Here is a 25,655-nt window from a genome sequence, read left to right on the forward strand (position 1 = left end):
GCTATTGGAAAGATTAACTGTCTGAATGATCCTTTGTAATTTCAAAGAACTTGAATTTAATACAATTATCAGAGAGATGTTCTGCTATTTAATGCTGAGAAGTACCCAACATTACAAAAGTGTACTGCATAAACTGATGTTCTTACACCCTGGCAGGCTCAGTGATTTATTAAAGTGTTTACGTTTCATTTCCTCAATACATGCAGCTCAGCAAATCAGGGAACAATAGTATTCCACTGAAACAGTCTAGCTCATTGCGGACCGAGTGATGCTACTCTAATAAGCTTGATTTGCATATTGCAGGACAGTGTGTGTGTGTGCGTGTGTGTGTGTGTGTGTGTGTGTGTGTGTTACCTGCGTGTGCTTGTGCCAACCTCCTGCGAGTTACTCATCTTCGGCTTTCTTCACAGAATGAGGCACCAGTGTTCAGAAAATTATATAATATCGGCAGGCATCATCAATAAATACAGAGCTGCTCATTTGTAACTGAGTAAATTTCTGTAGGGCTCCCTCACCGCTATTTATAACAGAAAGTAGTTCAGTAAATAGAGACTATGAAAAAAAGCTACAGTAGAACTTCAGAGTTACAAAAAACAGTTACAAACTGACCAGTCAATCACACACCTCCTCTGGAACTAGATGTATATAACCAGGCAAAAGCAGAGAGAGGAAAAAAAAAAACCAAACACCCAGAAAACCAAGCCAAAACAACAACTAAAACCAACCAAATACATGACAGTGCAGGGCTGAACATACACTTTTTTTTAAAAAAAAGGGGAAAAAAACATTTTTCTGCTGCACAATAGTTTCAAAGTCGCAACAGGTCAATGTTCAGTGGTAAACATTTGAAAGAATACGCTTAATGTTGTGTTCAGAGCAACTGGTTGAACCTCTTTAGTCCGGCACCCTCGGGACCTCACCAGCGCTATATGAGAGAATCTGCCAAACTATAGGTCAATATTGTCTATCAGCATTACCAACACCTCCACTGCTTACTGGGCTCTTAGAAGACATTTAGGTGTAAATTAGAGCTAAATAACAGCACAGAACACTGAGAGCCAGGACTGGTAGCTGTAAACAAATTTTATGGGATCATGTGAAACTTGGTCACATCCACGATAAGTGATCGTCCGGCTAACTAAAATCATACTGGATTACAGATGTTGCCGGATGAGAGAGTTCCAGATTAGAGAGGTTTGATCTGAACTAACATTTCAGAGTTAAGCGCTGCCTCCATTCCCAAAGTGCTCTGAAGTTCTTCTGTAATTGGCTCTGTGTGTAACACCCAGTGAATCAACCCCTCTGATACAAAGCTACTGTGCCCTGTGAGGCACCATACACATCTCTGATAGAACACTAAAAAACTCACTTAAAACACTCAGCGCTAGACTGTGCCAGACGATTCTAAGCAGGGGAAATACAGAACTGCCCTGTCTTTCAGCTCCCTGTGGAGTGACTGTGTATGAGGGAAGCTTACTCTGTTCCTCAGTTTCCCAGTGTGTAACCAGGAAGACAACATATAAAGGTATAAAGGGTGAGGCCTGACTGACTTTGGGGCAGTGTATGAGGGGATATATTACGGTTTGGTTGGGTTTTTTTGTTTTTTTTTCCAGGTCTGACAACAATTTTCCTAGGTGTTCCACATTAAAAAGATATTGTTGTGTGTTCTGCGGTCTCAAAAAGTTTCAGAAACATGGGTTATAGCACAGCCTGACTGATTAAATAACATTTACATGCCACATCCCACTCTCATTCTATGTGAAGAACCCCCCTTGATTTGAAGAGGAGAACACGTCCTTACATTCTCTTCAAATGCACATAACGCCCTTGGGAGAATGGCGTTTAATGTAAGAATCCATCTCAGCTGAAAAAGCTTGGCTACAGCTCATATTGCCATAAGGCCTCCGGAGCTGTGCGTGTAATGCCATAAGCTGGGAATGGGAGACTGGTGGGGTGGATCACTTGATGATTACTTGTTCTGGGCGTTTCTTCTGAAATATCTGGCATTGGCCACCCTCAGAAGACAGGATACTGAGCTAGACAGATGTTAGGTCTGACCCAGTATGACCATTCTTATGTTCTTAACGTGACCCAAATTAGGACACAATGGCTGTGTCTATACTACCTCCCTACTTTGAAGGGAGCATGGTAAGTAGGGTGTTGGGAGTCTATTAATGCAGTGCTGCGGTGCATATGCAGCACTTCATTATGCAAATTCTCCCCTGCGGCAACTTCGAAGTTTTAAACTTCAAAGTATCAGCTCGCGTCTAGCTGTGGCTCACCCGCCAGTACTTCTAAGTGCCCGGTGTTTTCCCATAATACAAGAACTAGGGGACACCAAATGAAATTGATGGGTAGTAGGTTCAAAACTAATAAAAGGAAATTTTTCTTCACACAGCGCACAGTCAACCTGTGGAACTCCTTGCCCGAGGAGGCTGTGAAGGCCAGGACTCTATTAGGGTTTAAAAAAGAGCTTGATAAATTTTTGCAGGTTAGGTCCATAAATGGCTATTAGCCAGGGATAAAGTATGGTGCCCTAGCCTTCAGTACAAGGGCAGGAGATGGATGGCAGGAGATAAATCACTTGATCATTGTCTTCTGTTCTCCTTCTCTGGGGCACCTGGCATTGGCCACCGTCGGCAGATGGGATGCTGGGCTTGATGGACCTTTGGTCTGACCCAGTATGGCCATTCTTATGTTCTTATGTTCTTATGTGTACTTTGAAGTACTGGTGGGTGAGCTGCGGCTAGACACGAGCCGGTACTTTGAAGTTTAAAACTTGGAAGTTGTTGGGGGGAGGAGGGCGGAATTTGCTTAACGAAGCTGCATATGCAGCGCAGCAGTTCATTAATAAACTCCCAACACCCTACTTACCATCCTCCCTTCGAAGCAGGGAGGCAGTGCAGACAAGCAAAATGTGGGGCAAAGATGCAAAACACAAGAAAGTACCAATGGTCATTCATCCATCTGCATCAATCCCCGAGAGTGGCCAGTGCTACACGCTCCAAAGGCAATCATGAAACCTACATAAAGTGATGAGTGTGACAGTGTTATCCCACAACTAGCGATCGTTGCCGTGAGTAACAAAAAATGAAGGGTGGAATCCTGGGACTCTTGAAGCCAATGCCAAAAGCTCTTTTGTTATCCACAGAGCCAGGATCTAACCCAAAGTACAGAAACTTGTGGGCTCATTTCCATGATACTCTGAACCATCTCAATTTCACAATCTAGCCCTTCTACTGTAAAGAGCTAGTTAGTTATTCAAATCCTAACCCTACTCCTGTTGAAATCTAGGGAAAAACTCGCATCCACTAAGCCTTGATAATGTATTTGGTGTGAGTTTGGCCCACAACAGTGAGAGAACTCTCGTTTTTTAGAGGGAACAAGGCACACCCAGGTCTGTAATGGGAACAAGTAAGAGATACTTCTGCATGCCTGACACAAAAATAGTTAAGGGCTGGTGCTTCTCACCTGCAGAGGAGAATGGGATAATCTCTCTGCCATGTGGAGCTGCAGTGGGTGGACGGTAAGCAATCTTGCCATGGTTTATATCAGCTTGTGTGAAATACCTGATGGGGGAGAGAGGCCTGTCTCTGTGCTCCACAATTCCTAGAAAGACAGAGAGTTTCATCTTACCAAGAGGAATCCACTTCATTTTTAGCACAGAGCAATCAAGGCCCTGTCAGTGTCCCTTCCCCCTTCTACTGTTATTTATGTCTTCACTGTTATCTCTTCTTTTATAAAATCTCTGTTCATGTCTCCAGACTGGGTCACCCAGCCACAGCCTATCTGCCTGCATTTACACACAGCACAGATCTCTGGGCCCATTGGAAATTAAACACAGATTTCTAGTTTAGTAAGTGGTGCAGATACCTTTGGACGGAGACATGAAAAGAGCAAAATCTCTGGCTGCAGTGTGCAGCTGTAACTCACACATCTAAGTGTGGGTCGCTGTTCCACATAGTGGGACCTAGATCACGTCAGAGAGAAAAAAAAAACAAGTCTTCTCAAGAGCCTTAGCTGAGAGTCAGCTGGCTCCTGCATTAAGCTACAGAGGTCCCAGCTTCAAGCCTGACTATGAGCAGTTACATAATGTATTCCAGACACTCACAATACAGAAAGCTGGCTAGGTATTTCTCATTCCCTCTGCTAACCTAAGGAATCAGGTTGAGAAATAGCTTGAAAAGCACGGAGGCGAAACAAAGAGATGAATAGCTATCTGCACAGACATACCCTGGGTAAAGTTAGAGAACTCAGAAGAAATGGCAATAAATGGCCAGAAGTTCTCAGCCTCCAGCACTAAAACTTTGTTTAAAAATATATATATTAAGTGCACATCTTGCCTTGGTTTGGCAGCAGAGGTACAGTCACATTGAACACGATTTTCCTGCTTGGACTCTCTGAGTCTACAAAGGAGAGATGATGTGGCTTAATCACTGTCACACGATCCTCCAGTGCCTAAAAAACAAATTATGCAATGAACACAAAAGTGCACACGACGCCTGGAGATTTGCTCAGAAACATAACGAAACGATTGAGAGAGTCAATCTTCAAAGGAACCAATTCTGAACTACAAGAGTCTCCAAATACCTGGTCTTTCAGGTTATGCATTTAGATCCTTGACCTTGATGTGCTGTGGGAGCCTTGGCTAAATCCCTTGGGCTCACTGTACCATCTATCCAATGGGGCAATACTTAGCTACCTTTGGGAGGTGCTGTGGGGTTCACTAGTGGGTGAAACATACCTCCTTGCAATAGGCCAGCATTACTATCTTCCTTCGCTCACTTATGACCTAACATATGTAAACCAGATTCAGATTCTCACATAGATAGGACTACAGGAATGTCAAGTACTAATTGTGAAGAAGAGAGGGGCCTTTATTTTGCCATTGGTGGGGTCTCCCTTTCTCTAGAGAATTTGTCAGGAGCCAACCTGAATTGCCACACCCACTTATAGCAGAATGCATGAGGAAAAATAATACCTGTGATTTAAAACTAAATGGAAAGTATACAAGTCATTTCCCAGCCTGCTTATTGGTCTAGACGGATACACTTTCAGTGAATGTGCCTTTTAAAAAAAATCCTCACAAATTTTCCACCAATTTCCATGGAAATTTCAAGGAGTAGCAGCTTTTTCCTTTCTTTTCAACCCTTTTAAAAACAGTGCACCCTTTTCTGTGTTACAAGAACATCACCAATGCTGGGTCAACGCAATACTTCAAAGGAGTCACAGTCTCGTGACTTCATGGGGGCCAGGATTTTATTTCCAGTCTTCTCCGTCTCTCCTCATGAGGAGGTCACTCCACTCGTCCATTCTTTGTAGCTTCTGCTCTCTGAATCTCGGCTGCACAGGGATCAGAATTGAACACAGAATACTGTCTTCAGTTCTGATCACATTCTTGGTTAGGATATACCACTGATTTACATAATGCCGTTACAGTATTTTCAGTATTACAGGGGTAGACTATACGTGATATGGTGGGAGTGAATTCTTCCTGATCCTCAGCAGGTGATCATCTCATGCTCCATAGCAGGTGGTTTAATTGTCCGTATAATTAACTTAGCTTGTAAAGCTACAGATGTTACTGATCATGACATGATGTGGACCCTTTTAGGATCCAGCTGGCATTATTTAACTCAGTGACTATGTATGGAATTCCTATGTTTCAGTACTGCACACTTGTATAGACTTATTGTGGAGCGGGCTTTTACCTGTCTCTGTCGCATCAGATATCAGCTAATGCTGAAAGCAGAATTCTGGACAACATGGACTAATGGCAAGTGGTTCTCAACCAGAGGTACCCATATCCCTGCGAATACACAGAGGGCTCGCTGGGGATACATCAGCTCATCTAGAATTTTGCCTAGTTTTACAGCAAGCTACATATAAAGTACTAGAAGTCAGTACAAACAAATTTCATACAATGACTAATTTCTACTGCTCTATGGCTACGTCTACACGTGAAGCCAACATCGAAATAGCTTATTTTGATGTAGCAACATCGAAATAGGCTATTTCAATGAATAATGTCTACACGTCCTCCAGGGCTGGCAACGTCGATGTTCAACTTCGACGTTGCGCAGCACCACATCGAAATAGGTGCTGCGAGGGTACGTCTACACGCCAAAGTAGCACACATCGAAATAAGGGTGCCAGGCACAGCTGCAGACAGGGTCACAGGGCGGACTCAACAGCAAGCCGCTCCCTTAAAGGGCCCCTCCCAGACACAGTTGCACTAAACAACACAAGATACACAGAGCTGACAACTGGTTGCAGACCCTGTGCCTGCAGCATGGATCCCCAGCTGCTGCAGCAGCAGCCAGAAGCCCTGGGCTAAGGGCTGCTGCCCACGGTGACCATAGAGCCCCGCAGGGGCTGGAGAGAGAGCATCTCTCAACCCCCCAGCTGATGGCCGCCATGGAGGACCCGGCAATTTCGACGTTGCGGGACGCGGATCGTCTACACGGTCCCTACTTCGATGTTGAACGTCGAAGTAGGGCGCTATTCCGATCCCCTCATGAGGTTAGCGACTTCGACGTCTCGCCACCTAACGTCGAAATTAACTTCGAAATAGCGCCCGACGCGTGTAGCCACGATGGGCGCTATTTCGAAGTTAGTGCCGCTACTTCGAAGTAGTGTGCACGTGTAGACACAGCTTATAAAATATAGCCTAAACTGAAAGTGAAATATTTATATTCCAATGATTTATTTTGTAATTCTATGGCAAAAATGTGAAAGCCAGCCATGTTTCCAGAGCATTGTGCTGTGACACCTCTGTATTTTTATGTCTGATTTGGAAAGCAAGTAGCTCTTAAATGAAGTGCAACTTGGGGGTGTGCAAGACAAATCAAACTCTTGAAAGCATGGATGGTGAGTTCTTTGGACCCCTGGTGCCTGGGCATCTGGAATATTTCTGGATGTTGCCACAGCTACAACATTAAGCAGCATTCCTGACAGATTTCATCCTAGCCAGCAGCTAGAGTAAAAAAGCAAAAGCAAATTAATTCTAAAATACACCCATCATTAAATAAATCGGTAGTGAGGAACACCTGTTCAACTCCCTGGTTTTCAGAGCATTTGCACAAGCGTAGGGAACTTAGAGTACAATTCTGCTGATGCTGCACACGAAAGAATATAACTCTGTTTAATCCTTCTTAGATGCATTAGCTCTGCACAGCTAACAGAGACTGATGGCAGGGAAAGTCCCTTTTTGACATGCAGGTCAGCTAAGAGAACTGGTCTCTGGATAATGATGGTGACAAATTACAGAGATGCCTTTTTGGGAATAAAACTTTGTTCTTTAACAGTCACTCCAAAAATATGATCTCACGCTCATGGCTAGAGTTTGCCATGTGAGAAGCTTCGTATCTTTTAGGGAATAGGTAACTTGATGCATAATTGAAAAGGGAAACACTACAGATACATGTCCAGCTTAAACATCAAACTTTCATGGAACGTTCTTTGACCTTGCCAGCACACCTCAATCAAACCAGTCTTCCTCTCTAGAAGGACTTAGCATTGTGCTCATTCTTCAGCGAAGACGCCAGTCCAATTCTGAAGGAATTTAGACATTTGCGAATGGATTAGCTGAACTCAAATCACATGGACAGGAGGAATGCGGTCTTTTTATGATGAGAAGATTTAATGTTACAGTCCCTTTCTAAGTGCCACCAGGGCATATTTGTCTCTCAAAGCAGCAGGATGTGCAGGGTGAGATGAACCGCCTCAAATAAAGCACAATATTTTATGACACTTTTGGATTTTCTGGTGTGTAACTAGCCATAAAATCCAGCACTACATGGGGCAGACACCTCTCCCAAAAATCTTGTTTGGAAAAAAAAATCACAGGAAAAAGATACATGACCTGAATAGTCCTCTAAACAGAACAGATTTTATTAGATCTTCATAAAACCACTGTGCCAGGGTAATTTCACCACTCCCAGTCTCACCGCTCCCTTCAGACTTCCGGCCTCTCAACCTCACCAACCCCAATCTGTGGAATGAAGCCCCTCCTAGACCCACAGTGTTCCTCCCTCAAAGCCTCCTGCAAGCCTATTTCTTCTCAGAAATCACTGGCTAACTCACAGGTCCTACACAACATCTGTGAAGGATTTGTAACTAATAATGTCCGACACACTTTTCCATCTCAGTGAGACTGCAAGCCCTACATCGCTGACCTCGTCTTCAGCCGCACATCTCCCAGCCCCTCCAATGGCTTTGTCTTCAAACCACCTCCCGTCTGCTTTGAATGCCTGCCCCAAAGTTTTTCATTAGGCCATCTTCAAATCCCTCTCCTTTGGCTATCTTGTCTGCAAGCAAAGCTGGGAACTGGGGAGACAGGGAGGATATACATTTTAACAGGTAGAAGGGGCATTGTATTTGCTGTGACTCTTCTTCCACTCCAACGATCAACTTGTCTCTTGGTGGCCCTCCTTCGCCGGGTTATATTGAATCTGTGGCACAGACCAGGTTTTTGTTTATTTTCATAAGGCAACGTTACAGCGTGACTGGGTCCTTTAAGGGAAGGTGGGCCAGTCAGAGCTGGCCATAATTAATAGGCAGCTTCCAGCTGAGGGGGAGGGACTAAAGAGGGTCAGGTGACAGCTTAATGGACATATAGGCCTCATGAAAGGGCAGAGTGAGATCAGTCTGGAGGTGGAGCTACAGGGAGTAAGCAGGCTCCTGTGGAAGGCCCTGAGCTCAGGCTGCAGGAGACCGAGTACTCCTAGGAGACCAGGCTGGGATGTCAGTGCTCTGCCCCACAGCCAGAAGGACTCACACAGGTAGTCAAGAAGGGGGCTGGGAGCAAGGGCCAGAGGGTGGGCTGAAGACAGCCCCTCAAGAGCAGAAGAATCCTTTTGTCTGTTGACCGGTTCCTGCTCCAGAAGGGGTTGGGTTTGCTTGTGATTTGGCCACAGGGCTAAGTCACATCTTCAGAACAGTGGTGTGCCAGAGACACCCCTCTCAGGGAAGAAAACTGAGAGGGAGGGACAGCCAGCAATACTATACTTGGTCAGTCGTGAGTGCTATGGGGCAGCCACTCCACCTCACCAGGTACCTGGTTCACTTCTGAGCAGCACAATAAATAAAAAATAATAATTTCATTAAGCTGGTGTCACAACATCTTTGCTCAGTGCTGTCAACTGTTGCATAACCCAACGTCAAGACAACGGTACCACATTGTCTCTGAAGACATTTTGAAATACTTCTAAAATCAGGGTCTTCCTGAAAATAACATGAGTGAGTAGCAATCCTACACTTCCAAAACAGCCCTGTGGTTCAAATTCAGATCTAGTGAAATCAGATGCAGGTCCCACTGAAGTTAATGGGAACTGCAGCCATTCATGCTAAGGCGAAATTTGTCACAAACTGTTTTGTAGAAGGTCTGGGTTTCCTTGTGTTAATCACTGACCATAAACTTCTTGCATTGTGCTACACTGACAGAAATGAAAAGACTCCTCTTTCCATTAGTGGACTTTGTACACCTGGCTTCTAGGCCATACTGACAAAAACAACTTAACTACGATTTGCTTGTTGGCATAAAGCATGGATCTCAGTGGCTTATAGTATCATCAGAACTTCATGGAGAATTCAGGTAACCAACAGCATTCAGCTTGTTCATAGGAACAGAGCAAGCAGCAGAACAAAGAAAAAGCATGTCACGTACGCCACATACACCAGCCACCAGACTCGTGCATCTTATTTGATTTCTATCAGCATTGCAGACTTCTTTTTAAATAAAAATTTCAAAGGAACAACTGCATCTGTTGAGATGACATAGAATAGAGATGCAATACTTACTTTCAACACCGATGCTTCAAAAAGAGTAACTTGCAAAGCAGATGTAAGAGACACGTCTGAATGTTTTAGGCATATATTATTATTTATGTTCCTGGTGTCAGACCAGTGGATTAAAACTTTGTGATGTGGCCAGACTGTGTTCTTTGTAAACATGGATAGCAGTGTTGTTTCTCACAAAATCTGTTATTGTCTCTATTACCCACTGCTTTTTGCTTCTGTAAGGCATGGGGAATTAAGAACTGTGGGATTTCTTTCAAAAGAGGTAAAAATGTAGTTTCTCCCTTTCTCTTCTTTATTAAGAGCCTCTACAATCTACAGTTTTTTCTCAATCACCTCTATCGAAATAAATTTTCCCAAGCATTTTTACATTTCGTTTCACTTTCCTTTTTCCAACTCTGCATCCAGTTGCACATCCCTCTTCCTTTAAGCTTCCTTTAATCCTTGACTCAGGTACAAGGAACAGACTAAATAACATTAAATGGAAGCAATCTTAAGCGATAATTGTTCTGTGCGGAAGCCTGGTCTCACTGCACTCTCCTAATGAGATGGGGAAATGCGGCGACAATTAGTCAGTGGCTTTGGGTGCTACTTACAGTCATATGGAGTGAGGAGCCAAGTGAGAGCTGTGGTGCTTCAGGTAGCTGTGGGAGAATAGCAATGTTGAACACGTGGGTCTCCAGGTGAGTTTGTGGGGCAGCCGCACTCGATACCTGCAAATGCAATATCATACAAATGGACCCCGATCCCAATACATTCACAATGGTGAAGAACTGTAACTGTGTGAAAATGACCTTCCTTCGACCTCCGTATTCCTCCTTCTGGCTCTGGATAGACAAAGATACGGGGATGGTTTAGAGAACATGAGCCAGCAGGAGACCCAGATGAACGGTGGGGGAAAAAAGATTGCACTGTTCCTTACATAAGATCAGCCACACTGGGTCTGACCAAAGGTCCATCTAGCCCAGTGTCCTGTCTTCTGATAGACGCCAATGCCGGATGCCCCAGAGGGAGTGAACAGAACAGGTAATCACCCAAGCGATCCCTCTCCTGACATCCATTTCCAACCTTTGTCAAACTGAGGCCAGGGACACCATTCCTACCCATCCTGGCTAATAGCCACTGATGGACCTACCCTCCATGAATTTAACTTGTTATTTTTTGAACGCTGTTATAGTCTTGGTCTTCACAACCTCCTCTGGTAAGGAGTTCCACAGGCCTACTGTGCGCTGTGTGAAGAAAAATTTCCTTTTCTTAGTTTTAAACCTGCTGCCCATTCATTTCATTTGGTGACCCCTAGTTCTTCTGTTATGGGAACAAGTAACTAACTTTTCCTTATTCACTTTTTCCTCACCAGTCATGATTTTATAGACCTCCATCATATCCCCCTTAGTCTCCTTTTTTCTAAGCTGAAAAGTCCCAGTTTTTTTAATCTTTCTTCACATGGCACCTGATCCAAACCCCAGTCACTTTTGTTGCCCTTTTCTGAACCTTTTCCCATACCAATATAGCTCTTTTGAGATGAGGCAACCACATCTGTATGCAATATTCAAGACGTGGGCATACTATGGATTTATATAGAGGCAATAAGAGGTTCTCTGTATTATTCTCTATCCATTTCTTAATGATGCCTAACATTCTGCTTGCTTTATTGACTGCTGCAGCACATTGAGTGGATGACCTTCAGTCAGATGTCTCATAGGTTTGCTTCTCCATGATCCAAATGCACTCTGGCAGTAGGTACCAGAATGTACTGTTTTTTGATACAACATAATATCCAAGTTATTGCTGCACAAGACAGTTTTGGGCTTCACTCTGAAAAATGATCCCTGCCACCATCCCAAACCAAGATGTCATTAATTGTATCTAACTCATCAGGGTTCTTACACAGTCGCTTTTTTTTTTAAAACACATGGATCCAGCATAATTTTATTCACAAAAATGTAAAAGTACTAAAACAAAAGGAAAAAGCTACGCTAGAAAAGTTTAAAATAATCCTGAAAGCACCTTCAGGTATCCTCGCCTCCCCTGCTCAGCGCCCCACATAGGTGCTCCATGTCATGGAATGATCTGTCCCCCGTCCGTTTGCAACAACAACAGGACTTTGGTGAAGTAAGAATGAACTCAAAACACACTTCAAGTTAAAACAAAAAGCAGTCAAGTAGCACTTTAAAGACTAGCAAAATAGTTTATTAGGTGAGCTTTCGTGGGACAGACCCACTTCTTCAGACCATAGCCAGACCAGAACAGACTCAATATTTAAGGCACAGAGAACCAAAAACAGTAAGCAAGGAGGACAAATCAGAAAACAGATAATCAAGGTGAGCAAACAAATTCGGCACATTAACACATGGTTTAAACCAGGATGGGAACTTTCTGAGTCACTGTAACGGCAACAAAGGGTCCTGTGGCACCTTATAGACTAACAGAAAAGTTTTGAGCATGAGCTTTCGTGAGCACAGACTCACTTCCTCAGATGCATCTGATGGGCTACGTCTACACTAGCCCCAAACTTCGAAATGGCCACGCAAATGGCCACGCAAATGGCCATTTCGAAGTTTACTAATGAAGCGCTGAAATGCCTATTCAGCGCTTCATTAGCATGCGGGCGGCCGCAGCACTTCGAAATTGACGTGCCTCGCCGCCGCGCGTCTCATCCCGACGGGGCTCCTGTGCGAAAGGACCCCGCCTACTTCGCAGTCCCCTTATTCCCATGAGCCAATGGGAATAAGGGGACTTTGAAGTAGGTGGGGTCCTTTCGAAAAGGAGCCCTGTCTGGACGAGATGCGCGGCGGCGAGGCACGTCAATTTCGAAGTGCCGCGGCCGCCCGCATGCTAATGAAGCGCTGAATATGCATTTCAGCGCTTCATTAGTAAACTTTGAAATGGCCATTTGCGTGGCCATTTCGAAGTTTAGGGCTAGTGTAGACACGGCCATGAAGTGAGTCTGTGCTCACAAAAGCTCATGCTCAAAACTTTTCTGTTAGTCTATAAGGTGCCACAGGACCCTTCGTTGCTGTTACAGATCCAGACTAACACGGCTACCCCCCCGATACCTGAGTCACTATAGGGGCTCGTCTGCATACTTGGCTTAATCTAATTCTTGACCTTCCCCCCCACACCTCCACTCTCTGATTTCCTCACCTTGATTATCTTTTTTCTGATTTGTCCTCCTTGCTTACTGTTTTTGGTTCTCTGTGCCTTAAATATTGAGTCTGTTCTGGTCTGGCTATGGTCTGAAGAAGTGGGTCTGTCCCACGAAAGCTCATCACCTAATAAACTATTTTGCTAGTCTTTAAAGTGCTGCTTGACTGCTTTTTGTTTTGATAGTGTATAGACTAGCACGGCTCCCTCTCTGTTACACTTCAAGTTAAGAACGTGTATGAAAATGCTTTGCTGACTTGAGGCCTAAAAGAGTAAAACTGAAATGATTTTATCAGAGAGGTAGCCACGTTAGTCTGTATCTTCGAGAACAAGAAGAAGTCCTGTGGCACCTTATAGACTAACAGATATTACGGACCATAAGCTTTCGTGGGCAAAGATGCATCTGATGAAACAGGTCTTTGCCCATGAAAGCTTATGCTCCAAAATATCTGTGAGTCTATAAGGTGCCGCACGACTTCATGTTCTTCTGAAATGGTTTTAGTCATTCACAGGGTCTGTCTCTGTTGACGTCATTTGAACTACAATTCCCAGAGCGCTGCAAGCCTGTCTTTTCTAGGAAGTCACATTCCACTGCTCTGGACTCTGACAGGTTATGACCTTCTGATGTGACACAGCACACCATACTTTTGTTTCCCTCTCAGGCTCATCATATAATTATTGCCACTGCACCAAGAAACTAAAAACAAACTTCTGACTCATGCGAAAAGCATATACCTCGCAGTAACACAGCAACACAATTAAAGATTAGCTTGCTCAACATCTGCCACTCTTAACTTCCTCATTATTGCTTCTGTTAATTACTCAGAAATTACCTCAATTGCCTCTCAGTAATAGCGTCTAAGACGTAAATCAAGTGCAACAAATATTGCATGCAAGTGTCCGTTTTGCCTTAGCATTATGGGAGACTGTTAAACTTCCCCGGCAAAATGCAATGTCCTGTCTCAGGGATTTTATGATCAGTCTGCCTGTGGGAAAGGTGAGTTTTATTTTATAATAATAACAGCTGTGCCTTTTTGTTTACACGTATACTTACTGATGGATTGAGAGGAGTAGTCTAGCATGAAAATTAAATTATTAAATGAGGGGGATCACATTACAGGAGAGAGACAGGAACTTGGCTTTGGTGTTTTCAAATCTAATAAAAATCTGAAAAAAAAATCCACTCGCTGCTCAAAGGAAGCCTGCTAAGTCTGGGGAGAGTATCCTGCATTTTTCATATGCCACAGAGAAGCTAAATCCCTGCTTTAGGTGAGAAACAGAACTTAATGCTGGGGTCATAAACTGGGCTGCCGCAACAGCAGCAGCAAATCTCGCGATAATGCTGTTAGTTTTCACTCACTCACATTCATAGATTTGCATATGAGAGGGGCCCAGGCAGCGGAAAACTTTGCACCCATCCCTTCATGGAGTTTTGTCCCTCCCTTCTGTCCCCTCCTAATTTAGTCATTCCCAGGACATGCTCAGGACCATCCATGCCCCCCTTGGCTGAAGATGCCCACTGGAAACACTGATCTTCAAGAGGGTTCCTATTACAAGGGGTTACAGGAACAGAAGAGAGGAGTCAGCTGTCTTACATCTTCCTAGTGATCTCTGTGGGGATGTTCAGGGAAATATTCAGGATGGGCACCAATCCCAGATCCCTCCCACACACCAGCACAGACCTGAGGAAGACCCTGCTACACAGTTCCTGAGAAGTGGCACACTGGAGTATCAGCATTTTTAACCAGCCCATATTTTGTGTAGATCCAAGCATGGATGGGCAGGGTGGGGTAAGCCTCTGGGCACACTGGTCCACCTGTGTCTTATAGGCTGTCCTGAGTCTGCCGTTTTCATTCTGGGGGCCGTCCTCAGCCAGCCATGCATTTTTTCGGTCACTGTGCATCTGTTCACTCTGGGGACAGTCGTCCTCTCACACCTTATACCTCCATCTCCTGCCAAGAGCGGGGCAATTTGGCTTCCCCTTTGGAGAGGTTACTTCACTATGAGATGGGCGGTATGTCATTTGACAGGCACTTTTCCCCCCACACTTGCAATGTGGCCTGTGACTTGCCGAACAAGGTCAACCGAAGTTAGACCTGGTCCATGCTACGCAGGTTAAGTTGATTGCAGATATGCAATTCCAGCTATGGCGATTGCGTAGCTAGAATCAACTTATCTGCAATCGACTTGCCTGGCCATCTTCACAAAGGTAGGTTGACGGGAGAAACTCTCCCGTCAACCTCCCTCACTCTTTGCGATACTGAGGAGTCCAGGGGTCGACTGCTGACCCCAGATAGTTCCATTTCACACTTCTCTACCGGGCATGCAAAATCAAACTCCAGAAAACTGACCCTGACCGGGCTGACCTTCCACATAGTTTAGACATATCCTAAGACTCCTAAATCCTCTGGGCAGATGGATACCCCTAATTCTGTGCTCGTTACAGTGGGCCAAACCCCAGTGTCGGACAATACTCCCTTTCAAGACCATTGGAGTTTTCCCCGCATGAAGACTAAGATTTGGTCCTTTTCATGAGTAAACCTTTCTGTCACCAGGCACAAGTATTGACTTTGATTATGGTGAAGGCACAGCCATGAGAGTAAATCACAGAGGAAAACAACAGCTGCTTTGGGCCAGTTTGCTAAGTGAAGATGGCGAGAGAAAGCCATTACCTGGAAGTAGAAAGAGTCGCTCTCCACCTGGGATCCCGAGTGCCGATACCACACAATGCCTTCATTGACATCCTGCTGGGTGAAAGTGGTGGTTGGTGTGACAGCTCTTCCATCAGGTAGAGGCTGCCAGGAGTCAGCAGGGCCATCTGCTGGCATTGGAGCCAGAAGGATCACCTCCCCTGAGAAAGCAGAAGGGAACAGGGAGAGGCAACACATGAGAAAAAGAGGCCTGTTTGCCCTTCCCCACAACCAATGTATAGTCAAAGGGAAAAGTCTTCACCCGCTCTTTACTGGTCTGGCTCCAAGCACCCCTGTGAGGTAGGAGAATCCACTCCTGGAGATGGGTAACAGGCATAGGGAAAATGCCACAGGTCAAATAGGAGGTATATAACTGGGCCTTTACATTATTGCTCTACCTCCACCTATGTGTACAAAGCTGACTCTTCTATATGCTTTCTCTGGTCAACGGATAGGGTGTCCTTTAATTCTTTCTGGTCCTAAAGAAGTGGGTCTGTCCCACAAAAGCTCATCACCTAATAAATTATTTTGTTAGTCTTTAAAGTGCTACTGGACTGCTTTTTTGTTTTGATAGTACACAGACTAGCACAGCTCTCTCTCTGTTACTCTTTCTGGTCCTGTTTGTCTGATGCTTTTGTGCACCTTTTAACCCTTTAGTTTTATTCTCTACTAATTTCATTAAGCAGAAATTTTCAGCACACATACCAACTAATAGATACACTCAAACACCCAGTATTACTAGTATTACTACCTGATGTCAGAGCTCTGTAAATCTATAGCTTCTAATCAGAATAATACTCAGTTTAAAGATTCCATTCTGCTGATATCAGCTTCTACATACAGCTTGACAGATCCTCAGCTGGTGCAAACTGTCCTAGTTCCACTGGGCTCAGTGAAGCCAGGATAAGGTACATCTGCAAAGGAGCTATATATGAATTTTGACCCTTAGAGGAAGATTCTTATCCCTTACCCATGCAGAAAAACAGCTCACTCCATGAGTAGCCTCATTTCCAGGACACCACACTAATCACTCAGAGAAAGGGTATTAATATCTTGCTCCTAAATATTTTATTTTATGGAGTTTATTTTACAAACTTATGTATGTTCAAAATGTATATATAAATACAAACAAATCAAACAAAAAACCTTATAAAAACTACACTATCATAACAATGAAACGTCCTTAAAAGGAGATGATATCTAACTGATACTGAAATAAGGGACCCATGTCATTAGTTTAAATGTCTTTGGCTCACATCTGGTTATTATGAGGTTCTCTTAGATTCATGAATTCCCAGCCCCTCATCCATTCTGACATTAAAGTAAATTATTCGGTGACGCTGAAGGTGTTGATTCCTTTGTTCTGCATTTTTTATAAATGTTTTTTATAACTGATGGGGCTATTCCCATATACCTTCTGTACTGTCTGTCCACCTAGTAATTTCTAAATTATTTAAAAATGCAAACACCTGGGTTAAATGAACTCTCACACTCCGTAAATCAGGTATACACTCAGGAACTTCAGAACAAAATTTTATAGCACATTCAGAATAATGGCCTGACCCTGCACCATTGACTTCAATTCCCAATTTTTCTGTTAATTGCAATAGGGGCATTCTAGAGATATTATTCCTACTATTAATGGGTTCTGTATCACATTGCATACACTGCTTCTGGGATGCGCACAGCCTCAGCATAGACAGCATAAATTTTAAAGACAAAAAGGACCATTGTGACCATTTTGTCAGACCACCTGAACAACATAGCATGTCTACACTGCACACTAAGCTTCACTCTATGGGACCCAAGATTGTGCACATGTGTTTTCAGGCCCATGCTTGGCTGTCCACACTGCATTGTAATCATGGTTTGCAAACCCTGGACCTGATCTCACAGTCATGCCAACATGTCCAGACTGTACTGTGCAGACCTTCTGTCTCAGGTCTATGGCTTGACTTGCATCCACACAGCAAAATGACCAGGCTCTCATTCACCCTCCTAGTGGAGTCCTAAGATTGGGGCCCTGACTGCTTGCTGACCTGAGTTAAACAAACTTGTGTGTAGACAGAAAGGATATCTTGGGTTCCAACCGGAGTCAGACCCTGGCGGTACACCACTTAGTGAAGGCATATCCACACAGATGACAGGGCTTCTCTGAAGTAGTTTCTGCTTTACATATAAGAGCTGTGGCTGAGCTAGAGCAGATCTTTCAGCAAAACATACAATATCTTGATTTTAAAAGCACCATGGATGGAGAATCCCCTTCAATCATAGGTAATCATTCCACACGCAAACTAGGCCTCAGATGGAGTACTATGTCCAGGTCTGGGCACCACATTTCAGGAAAGACATGGAGAAATGGGAGAGGATACAGAGAAGAGCAACTAAAATGATTAAAGGTCTAGAAAATATGACCTGTGAGAGAAGATTAAAAGAATGGGATTTGTTTAGTTTGGAAAAGGGAAGGCTGAGAGGGATCAGGATCTAAGCTTTGAAGCACCTAAAAGGGTGTTACAAGGAGGAGGGAGAAAAATTATTCTCCTTAGACTCTGAGGATAAGACAAGAAGCAATGGACTTAAATTCCAGCAAAGGAGGTTTAGGTTGGACATTAGGAAAAAACCCCTAAATGTCAGGGTGGTTAAGCACTGGAATAAATTGCCTAGGAAGGTTGTGAAATCTTCATCATTGGAGATATTTAAAAACAGGTTAGATAAACATCCAACAGAGATTATCTAGATGGTGCTTGGCCCTGCCACGAGGGCAGGGGACTGGAGTTGATGACCTCTTGAGGTCCCTTCCAGTTCTAGTATTCTATGATTCTATCCCCTTTGTTAAAAATTTTGCGGTTATTTCGGATCTGAATGCGTGCAGCTTCCACGCTATGTGTAACTTCCAGCGCTCTGATCTTGTGATACCTTTGTCTTCTAGAATGCAGGCCCCTCTGTTGCTACATTTCACTTCTCCGTGCAGGTACTTCCAGAATGTGATCAAGTCAGTCTTTGCTCTTCTCTTTGACAAACTAAACAGAATGAGCTCGCTGAGTCCTTAATTCAAGACATATTGACCAATGTCTTAGACAGTCATGCTTTTAGAATTATAGGCACCAGAACTAGTCACATTATTCCTAATTTCATTTAAGTCAATAGAGCTATGCTAATTTATACAAACTGAGGATTTATCTGGCCCTCAAATTTTAATTTTTCTTGTTTGTTTTAAAGTTATATATTATCTGTGCTAATAATTACCTATTGTCCCATGTTCGAGTACTCACGAACACAAATGTAGCCAACACATATAGCAAAATCCACTCTCCCTCTGAATAATCTGTATTTAATTGTGCATTCCATCTCTCTGCTGACCTTTGGAAGCATTCTCCCCCTCATCCCCGTTGCTACCATTTGAAACCTATGAAATATTTTCACTCCATTTGCAGCAATAATAAGTCTACTTTGCAAACTATCCATCTTAAGCTCTCTCTTCATTTTCCAGAATCGCATTCAAATGATGTTTGAGTAAAAAAAATAAAAATGCAGCCTGGCATATCATGCTTCTGTTTTATCACTATGTGACACTCTGTCCCTCAAAATAGTACTCTGGAACCCTGATATTCACCACTGGGATACTACAGGCTGAATCTCTCTAATCCAGCACCCTCTGGACCTGACCAGTGCCGAATGAGAGAATTTGCCAGATCCCAAGAGGTCAATATTGTCTCGCAGCCTAACAACACTTCCACTGCTTTCAGGGCTTTTAGAAGACATTTGGGGTAAATTGGAGCTAAATAACAGCACAGAAAACTGACAGCCAGGACTGGTGGCTGTAAACAAATTTTATGGGACCACGGGAAGCTTGGCCACATCTCTGATAAATGGCCACACTATGAAACTTGGCCACACTTATGATAAATGGTCATCTGGCTAACTAAAATCATGGCAGATTACTGATATTGCCAGGTCAGAGCATGCCGGACTAAAGAGGTTCAACCTGTATTATGATACGTTCTGAGCAACGCATGACTTGGGGGAAAAGGGAGTATCATTTGAAAAGCCTTAAAGACTTTGAACTGGGAAGGATAGTCCCAGGCTGGAAGGTAGTTCCAGCCTGTGCATTGAGGAACTGTAACCTGCTTGAACCATCTTTCAGGGTAAGATCTTGATTCAGTTCTTGCTTCAACTAAAAGTTTAGCATTTAGAATGCATGGGTACTTTTCTTTTTTTAAAGTAACCATATCTGACCTGTACGCCTACTATTAATAATCAGTTAAAATCTATCTTTCTGTAGTTAATAAACCCGTTTTATATTTTACCTAAAACAGAGCATTTTGGCTGAAGAGCTTGGGAAAAAATCTCAGCTCCGTTTACAAAGGCTAGTGTGTGTCCACCATACACTGAGGAAGTGGTGAACTAATCAGCTTGCATTGCCAAGGGAAGACTTGAGGAATGGAAGGCAGTACAGTCCTGGGGTGAAAGCTAGGGAGCGGGGGGGAATTGGCTGGAGCCTCTATATTGATGGTTCTTGAGTGGCTGGGAGATCATTCACGTAATTCAGTTGGGCGTATCCCAGCCTGTGGAGGTCGGTGTAAGTGCCTCAGCATCAAAGTGTGACAAGCAGCCCAGGTTGGTGGATTTGCAGGGCTCAGAGGTCCCACAGTCTGAGCTGCACCCCAGGGACCCTGTCATACACCGACAAATACACCAATATTGCCTTAGCAGCATGGTCCTAAAAATAGGCCTGATTCTGACATAAGTCAGTATCTTTGGAGGCCCAATTTTACTAATGTTTCAGAGCTGGAGTGAAGCCCTGGTCCTATTCAAGTGAACTGGAGTTCTGAGACTCACTTCAGTGGAGTATCAGAGAGGCAGCCGTGTTAGTCTGTAGCTTCAAGAACAACAAGAAGTCTTGTCGCACCTTATAGACTAACAGATATTTTGGAGCATAAGCTTTCGTGGGCAAAGACCTGCTTCATCAGTGGAGTGAGGATTTAACCCCTGAGCCATGTCTACACTAGCCCAAAACTTCAAAATGGCCATACAAATGGCCATTTTGAAGTTTACTAATGAAGCGCTTTAATGCATATTCAGCGCCTCATTAGAATGCCGGTAGCTGTGGCACTTCGAAATTGACGCGGCTTCCAGCTGCGTGGCTCGTCCGGACAGGGCTCGTTTTTGAAAGGACCCTGGCAACTTCGAAATCCCCTTATTTGTATCTGCTATTAGGGATAACGGGATTTCGAAGTAGCCGGGGTTCTTTCGAAAAGAAGCCCCATCTGGTCAAGCCACACGGCGGCAAGCCGTGTCAATTTTGAAGTGCTGCGGCCGCTGGCATTCTAACGAGGTGCTGAATATGTATTTCAGAGCTTCATTAGTAAACTTCAAAACGGCCATTTGCATGGCCATTTCGAACTTTTGGGCTTGTGTAAAAGTAGCCCTGGTGTTGTTCTTCCCCTCCAAATTATAAGGAAACTCCAGCATATATAACTGCTAATTGGTCTGGAAGAACAATAAGCTGAGACTAGAAACACACACAAATTTCATGGCTCTGAAATTCTGCTTGCCCACGAACCCTATATTGACCCTTTTTACTGAGGACCTGTTTTTCTGCATTTCTCTGCTTTTTAAAAATTACTGTTATTACTAATTATAATATTTCACAGAAAACTTTGAAGATCAAAGGCTCTGGCTGTTTATTCCTCATCTGAAGCCATAAACCTCAGTTTAATCATCACAAATTGTTGCAGAGATCATTATGATTGTACCACAAGAGCCGTGTATCCTAAATAGAGTTCTGTAGAACCCCGGGGTTGTGTGAAATGAAAATAAGGGTTCTGCAAGAAAATTCCATTACAGTAGCTGACTCACCTGCAGCTCTTGGCCCTGCTGCCACAGAAACAGTAGAACTAAATATAATTGGTTTAATGGCCAGCAGGGCAGCAGGAGGGATCCAGCTGTTAAAGCAACTGAATTTAGTTGCATTATTTTAGCGGCAGCAGGGTAGGAAGCTGCAGAGAGTCCTTCACATACCACGCTAGCTGAGGGGCCACACCCCTCTAGTGGGTGTGGTTTGGCTCACTCCCACCAGTGGAACACCTCCATGCCATACACCATCCTTCCTTCCACCAGGCACATGTGGCTACCCAGTGTACGCTCTCCAGCCAGCACCAGGGATGGGTTAGTCCCCATGGCTGGTTTGGGGCTGAGGCAAGTTAAACCTGCCTATGGGGGAGGTGTGTGTTTGGGGCTGAGATGGGTTAAGCCTGGGAGGGCAGGTTTCGTGGATTAGGGGGTACAGCCTGGATATGGGGGGGAGGATTTGGGGGCTGAGATGGGTAAAGCCTGGAAATGGGGTTCCGCAAAATTCTTTCAAGTTTAACAGGGTTCCGTGGCCAAATAAATTTGAACTAGAGGATTATAACTTCAGATGACAGTGAGGCTCCATCAGATGAACTGCTAAAGGCAAAATTCCTTTTTCAATACAGCCAGGGCTCACGAGTGGCCTTGCCTCCCCCGCTTCGTGAAAATCAACATTCACCGGGGTTCTGAGCACAGAACCCTGGTGAATGTTGAGACCCTACTGTACAATTTTGGGTGCATGTAAACATTAACTGAACTGTATAGTGCTGTGCTGGTTTTATCAACACCTATGTTGTGCTGTTAGCAGCTATTTAAGAAATTGACCTATTCTAAACACCGCAAGCAAAAAAACAGTGTGTGTTGCTAAAGTGACCCCTCCAATTTGATCTGGTTCAGCAAATTAAAACAACCTCATAGTTTCATTTGGGTCTCAAACATGTTAAAAAGTTATTTGTCCTTGTTAATGAAACAGTACATATGATGGGGAAATGAACATTCTTTTTTATTCATGTTTATTTTCCAGCCTGATGTGCTCTGTTCCCTTTTCCATCCAGCTTCCTGAGGTTGGACTGTCAATTACTTACCTCCTTCCTGTCCCCTCAGTCTCTATGGACTTTTAACACCTGCATTTCTGCAGACTGTGGCCTGCATGGGAATGAAACCACTCAAAGAGCAGAGCATCTGTGGGAATCAGGAGATAAGGCTTATATCCAAGGATTCCAAGACCAGCAATTTAACTCACTCCAATATTATGAAATAATCAAGAAATGTTTTTTTTCATTTGTCCTCAGTGGACATTTGCTCAGGATAGAGGCTGTTCTGTGCTACACTTACACCAAAATTCATTTGGCTGTTGGAGGGCCAATGTGGGTGACAGGATGTTTTTCATGCTTACACAGACTTTGTCTCTCCTGCCAACAGAAACTGTCTCAATAAAGTATTTTATCTCACCCACCTTCTCCTTCAGTATCCTAGAACTAACATGGCTACAACAATACTGCATCACATAACATTATAATTTTTTGCACACTAGGTGACATTGTACACTCACGGAAGTCCTTGTCCCAGGTCCTCAAAGATACTTGGGTCCGAGTTTCCACTGAAATCTATGGGAGTTAGGTGCCTAAACTTCTGTTAAGGGTGGGAGATGCTAGGAAAGAGAAGGAGCAGCAGCATCACATCTGGAGCGTCTCCTGGTAGTACAACAACTCACCGTGTCTTGGCTGCTCCTTGAGGATCGTGTAGGTTATCTCAGATTCACTGGCACCAGGCAGCTTGGCTTGCAAAATTCTGTTGGTGATCTGCACCATTCCTCCTTCTGGGACCCACACCAGGGGATTAGTAACCAGCTGGGGGCCTCCATCACTCTGCAGAGGGGCAGGGGGAGGGACAGCAGTAGAGGCTTGACTGAGGAGCAGTGATGCTCGGTCATATAAACAACTTTTTAAACAAGAGGAGTTAAGTTGAATACTGTAGAACACGGTACAGCTGATTCTCCATGTCAAAGAGGGCAGAGCCCTACCAGCTCCATTTCCCTCCCACCTTCCACACACTCCTTCAGTCCCATTTGTGATTTTCTTCTTGTCCCCTTTGAGCCCAACCCCGATGTCAAGTCCCTCCCTCCATAATCCTCTCTGGTACCACCATCCTTCATCACTCTAAGCAGCTTCTTCAGCCCCCCATTTAAACACCATCATCATCCTCAGAGTCCTGGTGCCTCCCCAGCTTCCCTTTCTTTCCCTGTGCTGCTTCTCTCCTGTCAGGTTACTCTCTGTGACATTGTCAGAAATCCTCACCTTCTCCACTGCTGAAGACTTTGTACTCCAAGACTGGACAACTAACACACATGCTATCAATTGGAACATGGAACATCCAAACACTATGGGAGACTGGCAGCAAAATACATGGTTTGAATAGGAGAGGCAGACCCCACAGAGAATGGACAGATGATATAGTAGATTGGTGTGGAGCTAGTCTACAGAAACTAAGCCACTCTGCACTGGACAGGGAAGGATGGAAGGAAATAACGAGAGAGGCATCAGACGCCAGCGGGCGCTGAGCCCATGGTGTTGATGACGATGATGAACGCCAGTTTTGATTACAGTGACAAGTTCTCACACACCTCATCCTAGATTAATAGGCTTTAAGGCCAGAAGAGGCCATTATGATCATCTCGTTTGACCTCCTGTGTAACCCAGGCCACAGAAGTTCACCTAGCAATTCCTGTATCAAGCTTGTATCGTGTGGTTTAGCTAGAGCGTACTTTGGAGAGAGACATTTGTCTTAATTTAAAGAATTCAAGTGAGGAAGAACTTATCACATCCCTTGGTAAATATTTCAATCACCATTTTCAAAAAATTCCAAACATTTGTGTTTTATTTGTGTTCTGAATTCATCTAGCTTCACCTTCCATCCACTTTATTATATATTTGTCTACTAAAATTAAGAGCGCCCTATTACCAAATATTGTCTCCCCATGCACGTACTTAAAAACCATGGCTAAGTCACCTCAATCTTCTCTGCAATAAGCTAAATATATTGAGTGTACTAAATCTTCCACTGTTAAGGCAGGTTTTCTAAAATCATACAATTCTCATTGTTCTTTTGTTTGAAGCCTTTTCAATTTTCCAACATCCTTTTTGACATATGGACAGAGGAACATCTCACAGTCTTACAGGAATGTTTTCATTAATACAGTATAGACTAGTAATAATGCTCCCTTCCATCTACTCGATATGGTGCTGCATTGCGGCCAAGAATTGTACTAGCCCTGTGAGCCACAGCATGACACTGGCATCTCCTCTTCAGCTGGGCGATCAACCATGACCCCATATGGCCTTTTCAGTCACTACTTTCTCGGCTACATTCCTTCACGTCCTGCAAAGGTGACCCACATTCCAGATTTCTACCTTCTATTTGATTGCATGTTCAAATAAACCCAGCTTACCGAGCAACCCAGACTATTCTATACGACTTATCCATGCTCATTGTATGCCACTTGTGTTACCTAAAAACATTATCAGCAATGATCTGATATTTTCCTCCAGATCATTTATACGGATAGCCACCAAACTTACGCATGGGTCATGGTCTGAATACCTGGTCGTAACTCGATTTGGTCTTAAGTCGAAAATACCCGTATAATGTAATCCCTTGAGGTACAAGAGGGTTGCATTTCACGCAACCCTTGCATATCCTGAATTTGGCATAAGTTGGGGAGGGCATGATGTGGGGCCCTGGGAGGGGGCAGAAGGGTTAAGCCCGGGGTGGGTTAAGGCGGCAGGGGTGGTGGGAGGGTTCAGTTCATCTGGGGCTTGCAGAGGGTTGGAGCTGGGGCTGTGGGGGTAATGGGTAGGGGGGCTGGAGCTGGAGCCCTGTGCATCAGGGGTTGGGAGTCCCGGACGCAGGTTGAAGCCAGAGGCCTGCGTGCCAGGGAGTCTGAGCTGGGGCCATGGGGTATGGGGTGGGCTTGAATGGGGTGAACCTGGGAGGGTGGGTAAAGCCTCATGTGCGTGCAGCTGCTGACAGCTGGAGCCCAGAGCGTGTGGGGGGAGGGTCAGCTGGGGATGGGGGAGGTTGAGATGCGTGGTGGGGAATTGAATGGGGGTGAACCAGGGCAGAGTTAGGTTGAGCTGGCAGGGGGGACAGAGCCCCTGCACATGCTGGCAGCAG

The 25,655-nt window shown here is 44.3% G+C and overlaps 1 protein-coding gene across 4 annotated transcripts in view; it reads right to left on the reverse strand.

Annotated features, from left to right (window-relative positions):
* FRAS1 (Fraser extracellular matrix complex subunit 1) overlaps window positions 1-25,655 on the reverse strand; it is a 310,675-nt gene that overhangs the window by 80,332 nt on the left and 204,688 nt on the right. For all 4 annotated transcript variants that reach the window (XM_074993758.1, XM_074993759.1, XM_074993760.1 and 1 more), the window contains 5 exons: window positions 23,197-23,350; window positions 15,615-15,793; window positions 10,395-10,511; window positions 4,344-4,458; window positions 3,472-3,609 (listed from right to left, as the gene is read on the reverse strand). In XM_074993758.1, the coding sequence (XP_074849859.1) occupies window positions 3,472-3,609; window positions 4,344-4,458; window positions 10,395-10,511; window positions 15,615-15,793; window positions 23,197-23,350 (703 nt within the window). The remainder of the gene's footprint in view (window positions 1-3,471; window positions 3,610-4,343; window positions 4,459-10,394; window positions 10,512-15,614; window positions 15,794-23,196; window positions 23,351-25,655) is intronic.

Source organism: Carettochelys insculpta, chromosome 4 (genome assembly GCF_033958435.1).
Source record: "Carettochelys insculpta isolate YL-2023 chromosome 4, ASM3395843v1, whole genome shotgun sequence".
Taxonomy (NCBI): Eukaryota; Metazoa; Chordata; order Testudines; family Carettochelyidae; genus Carettochelys; species Carettochelys insculpta.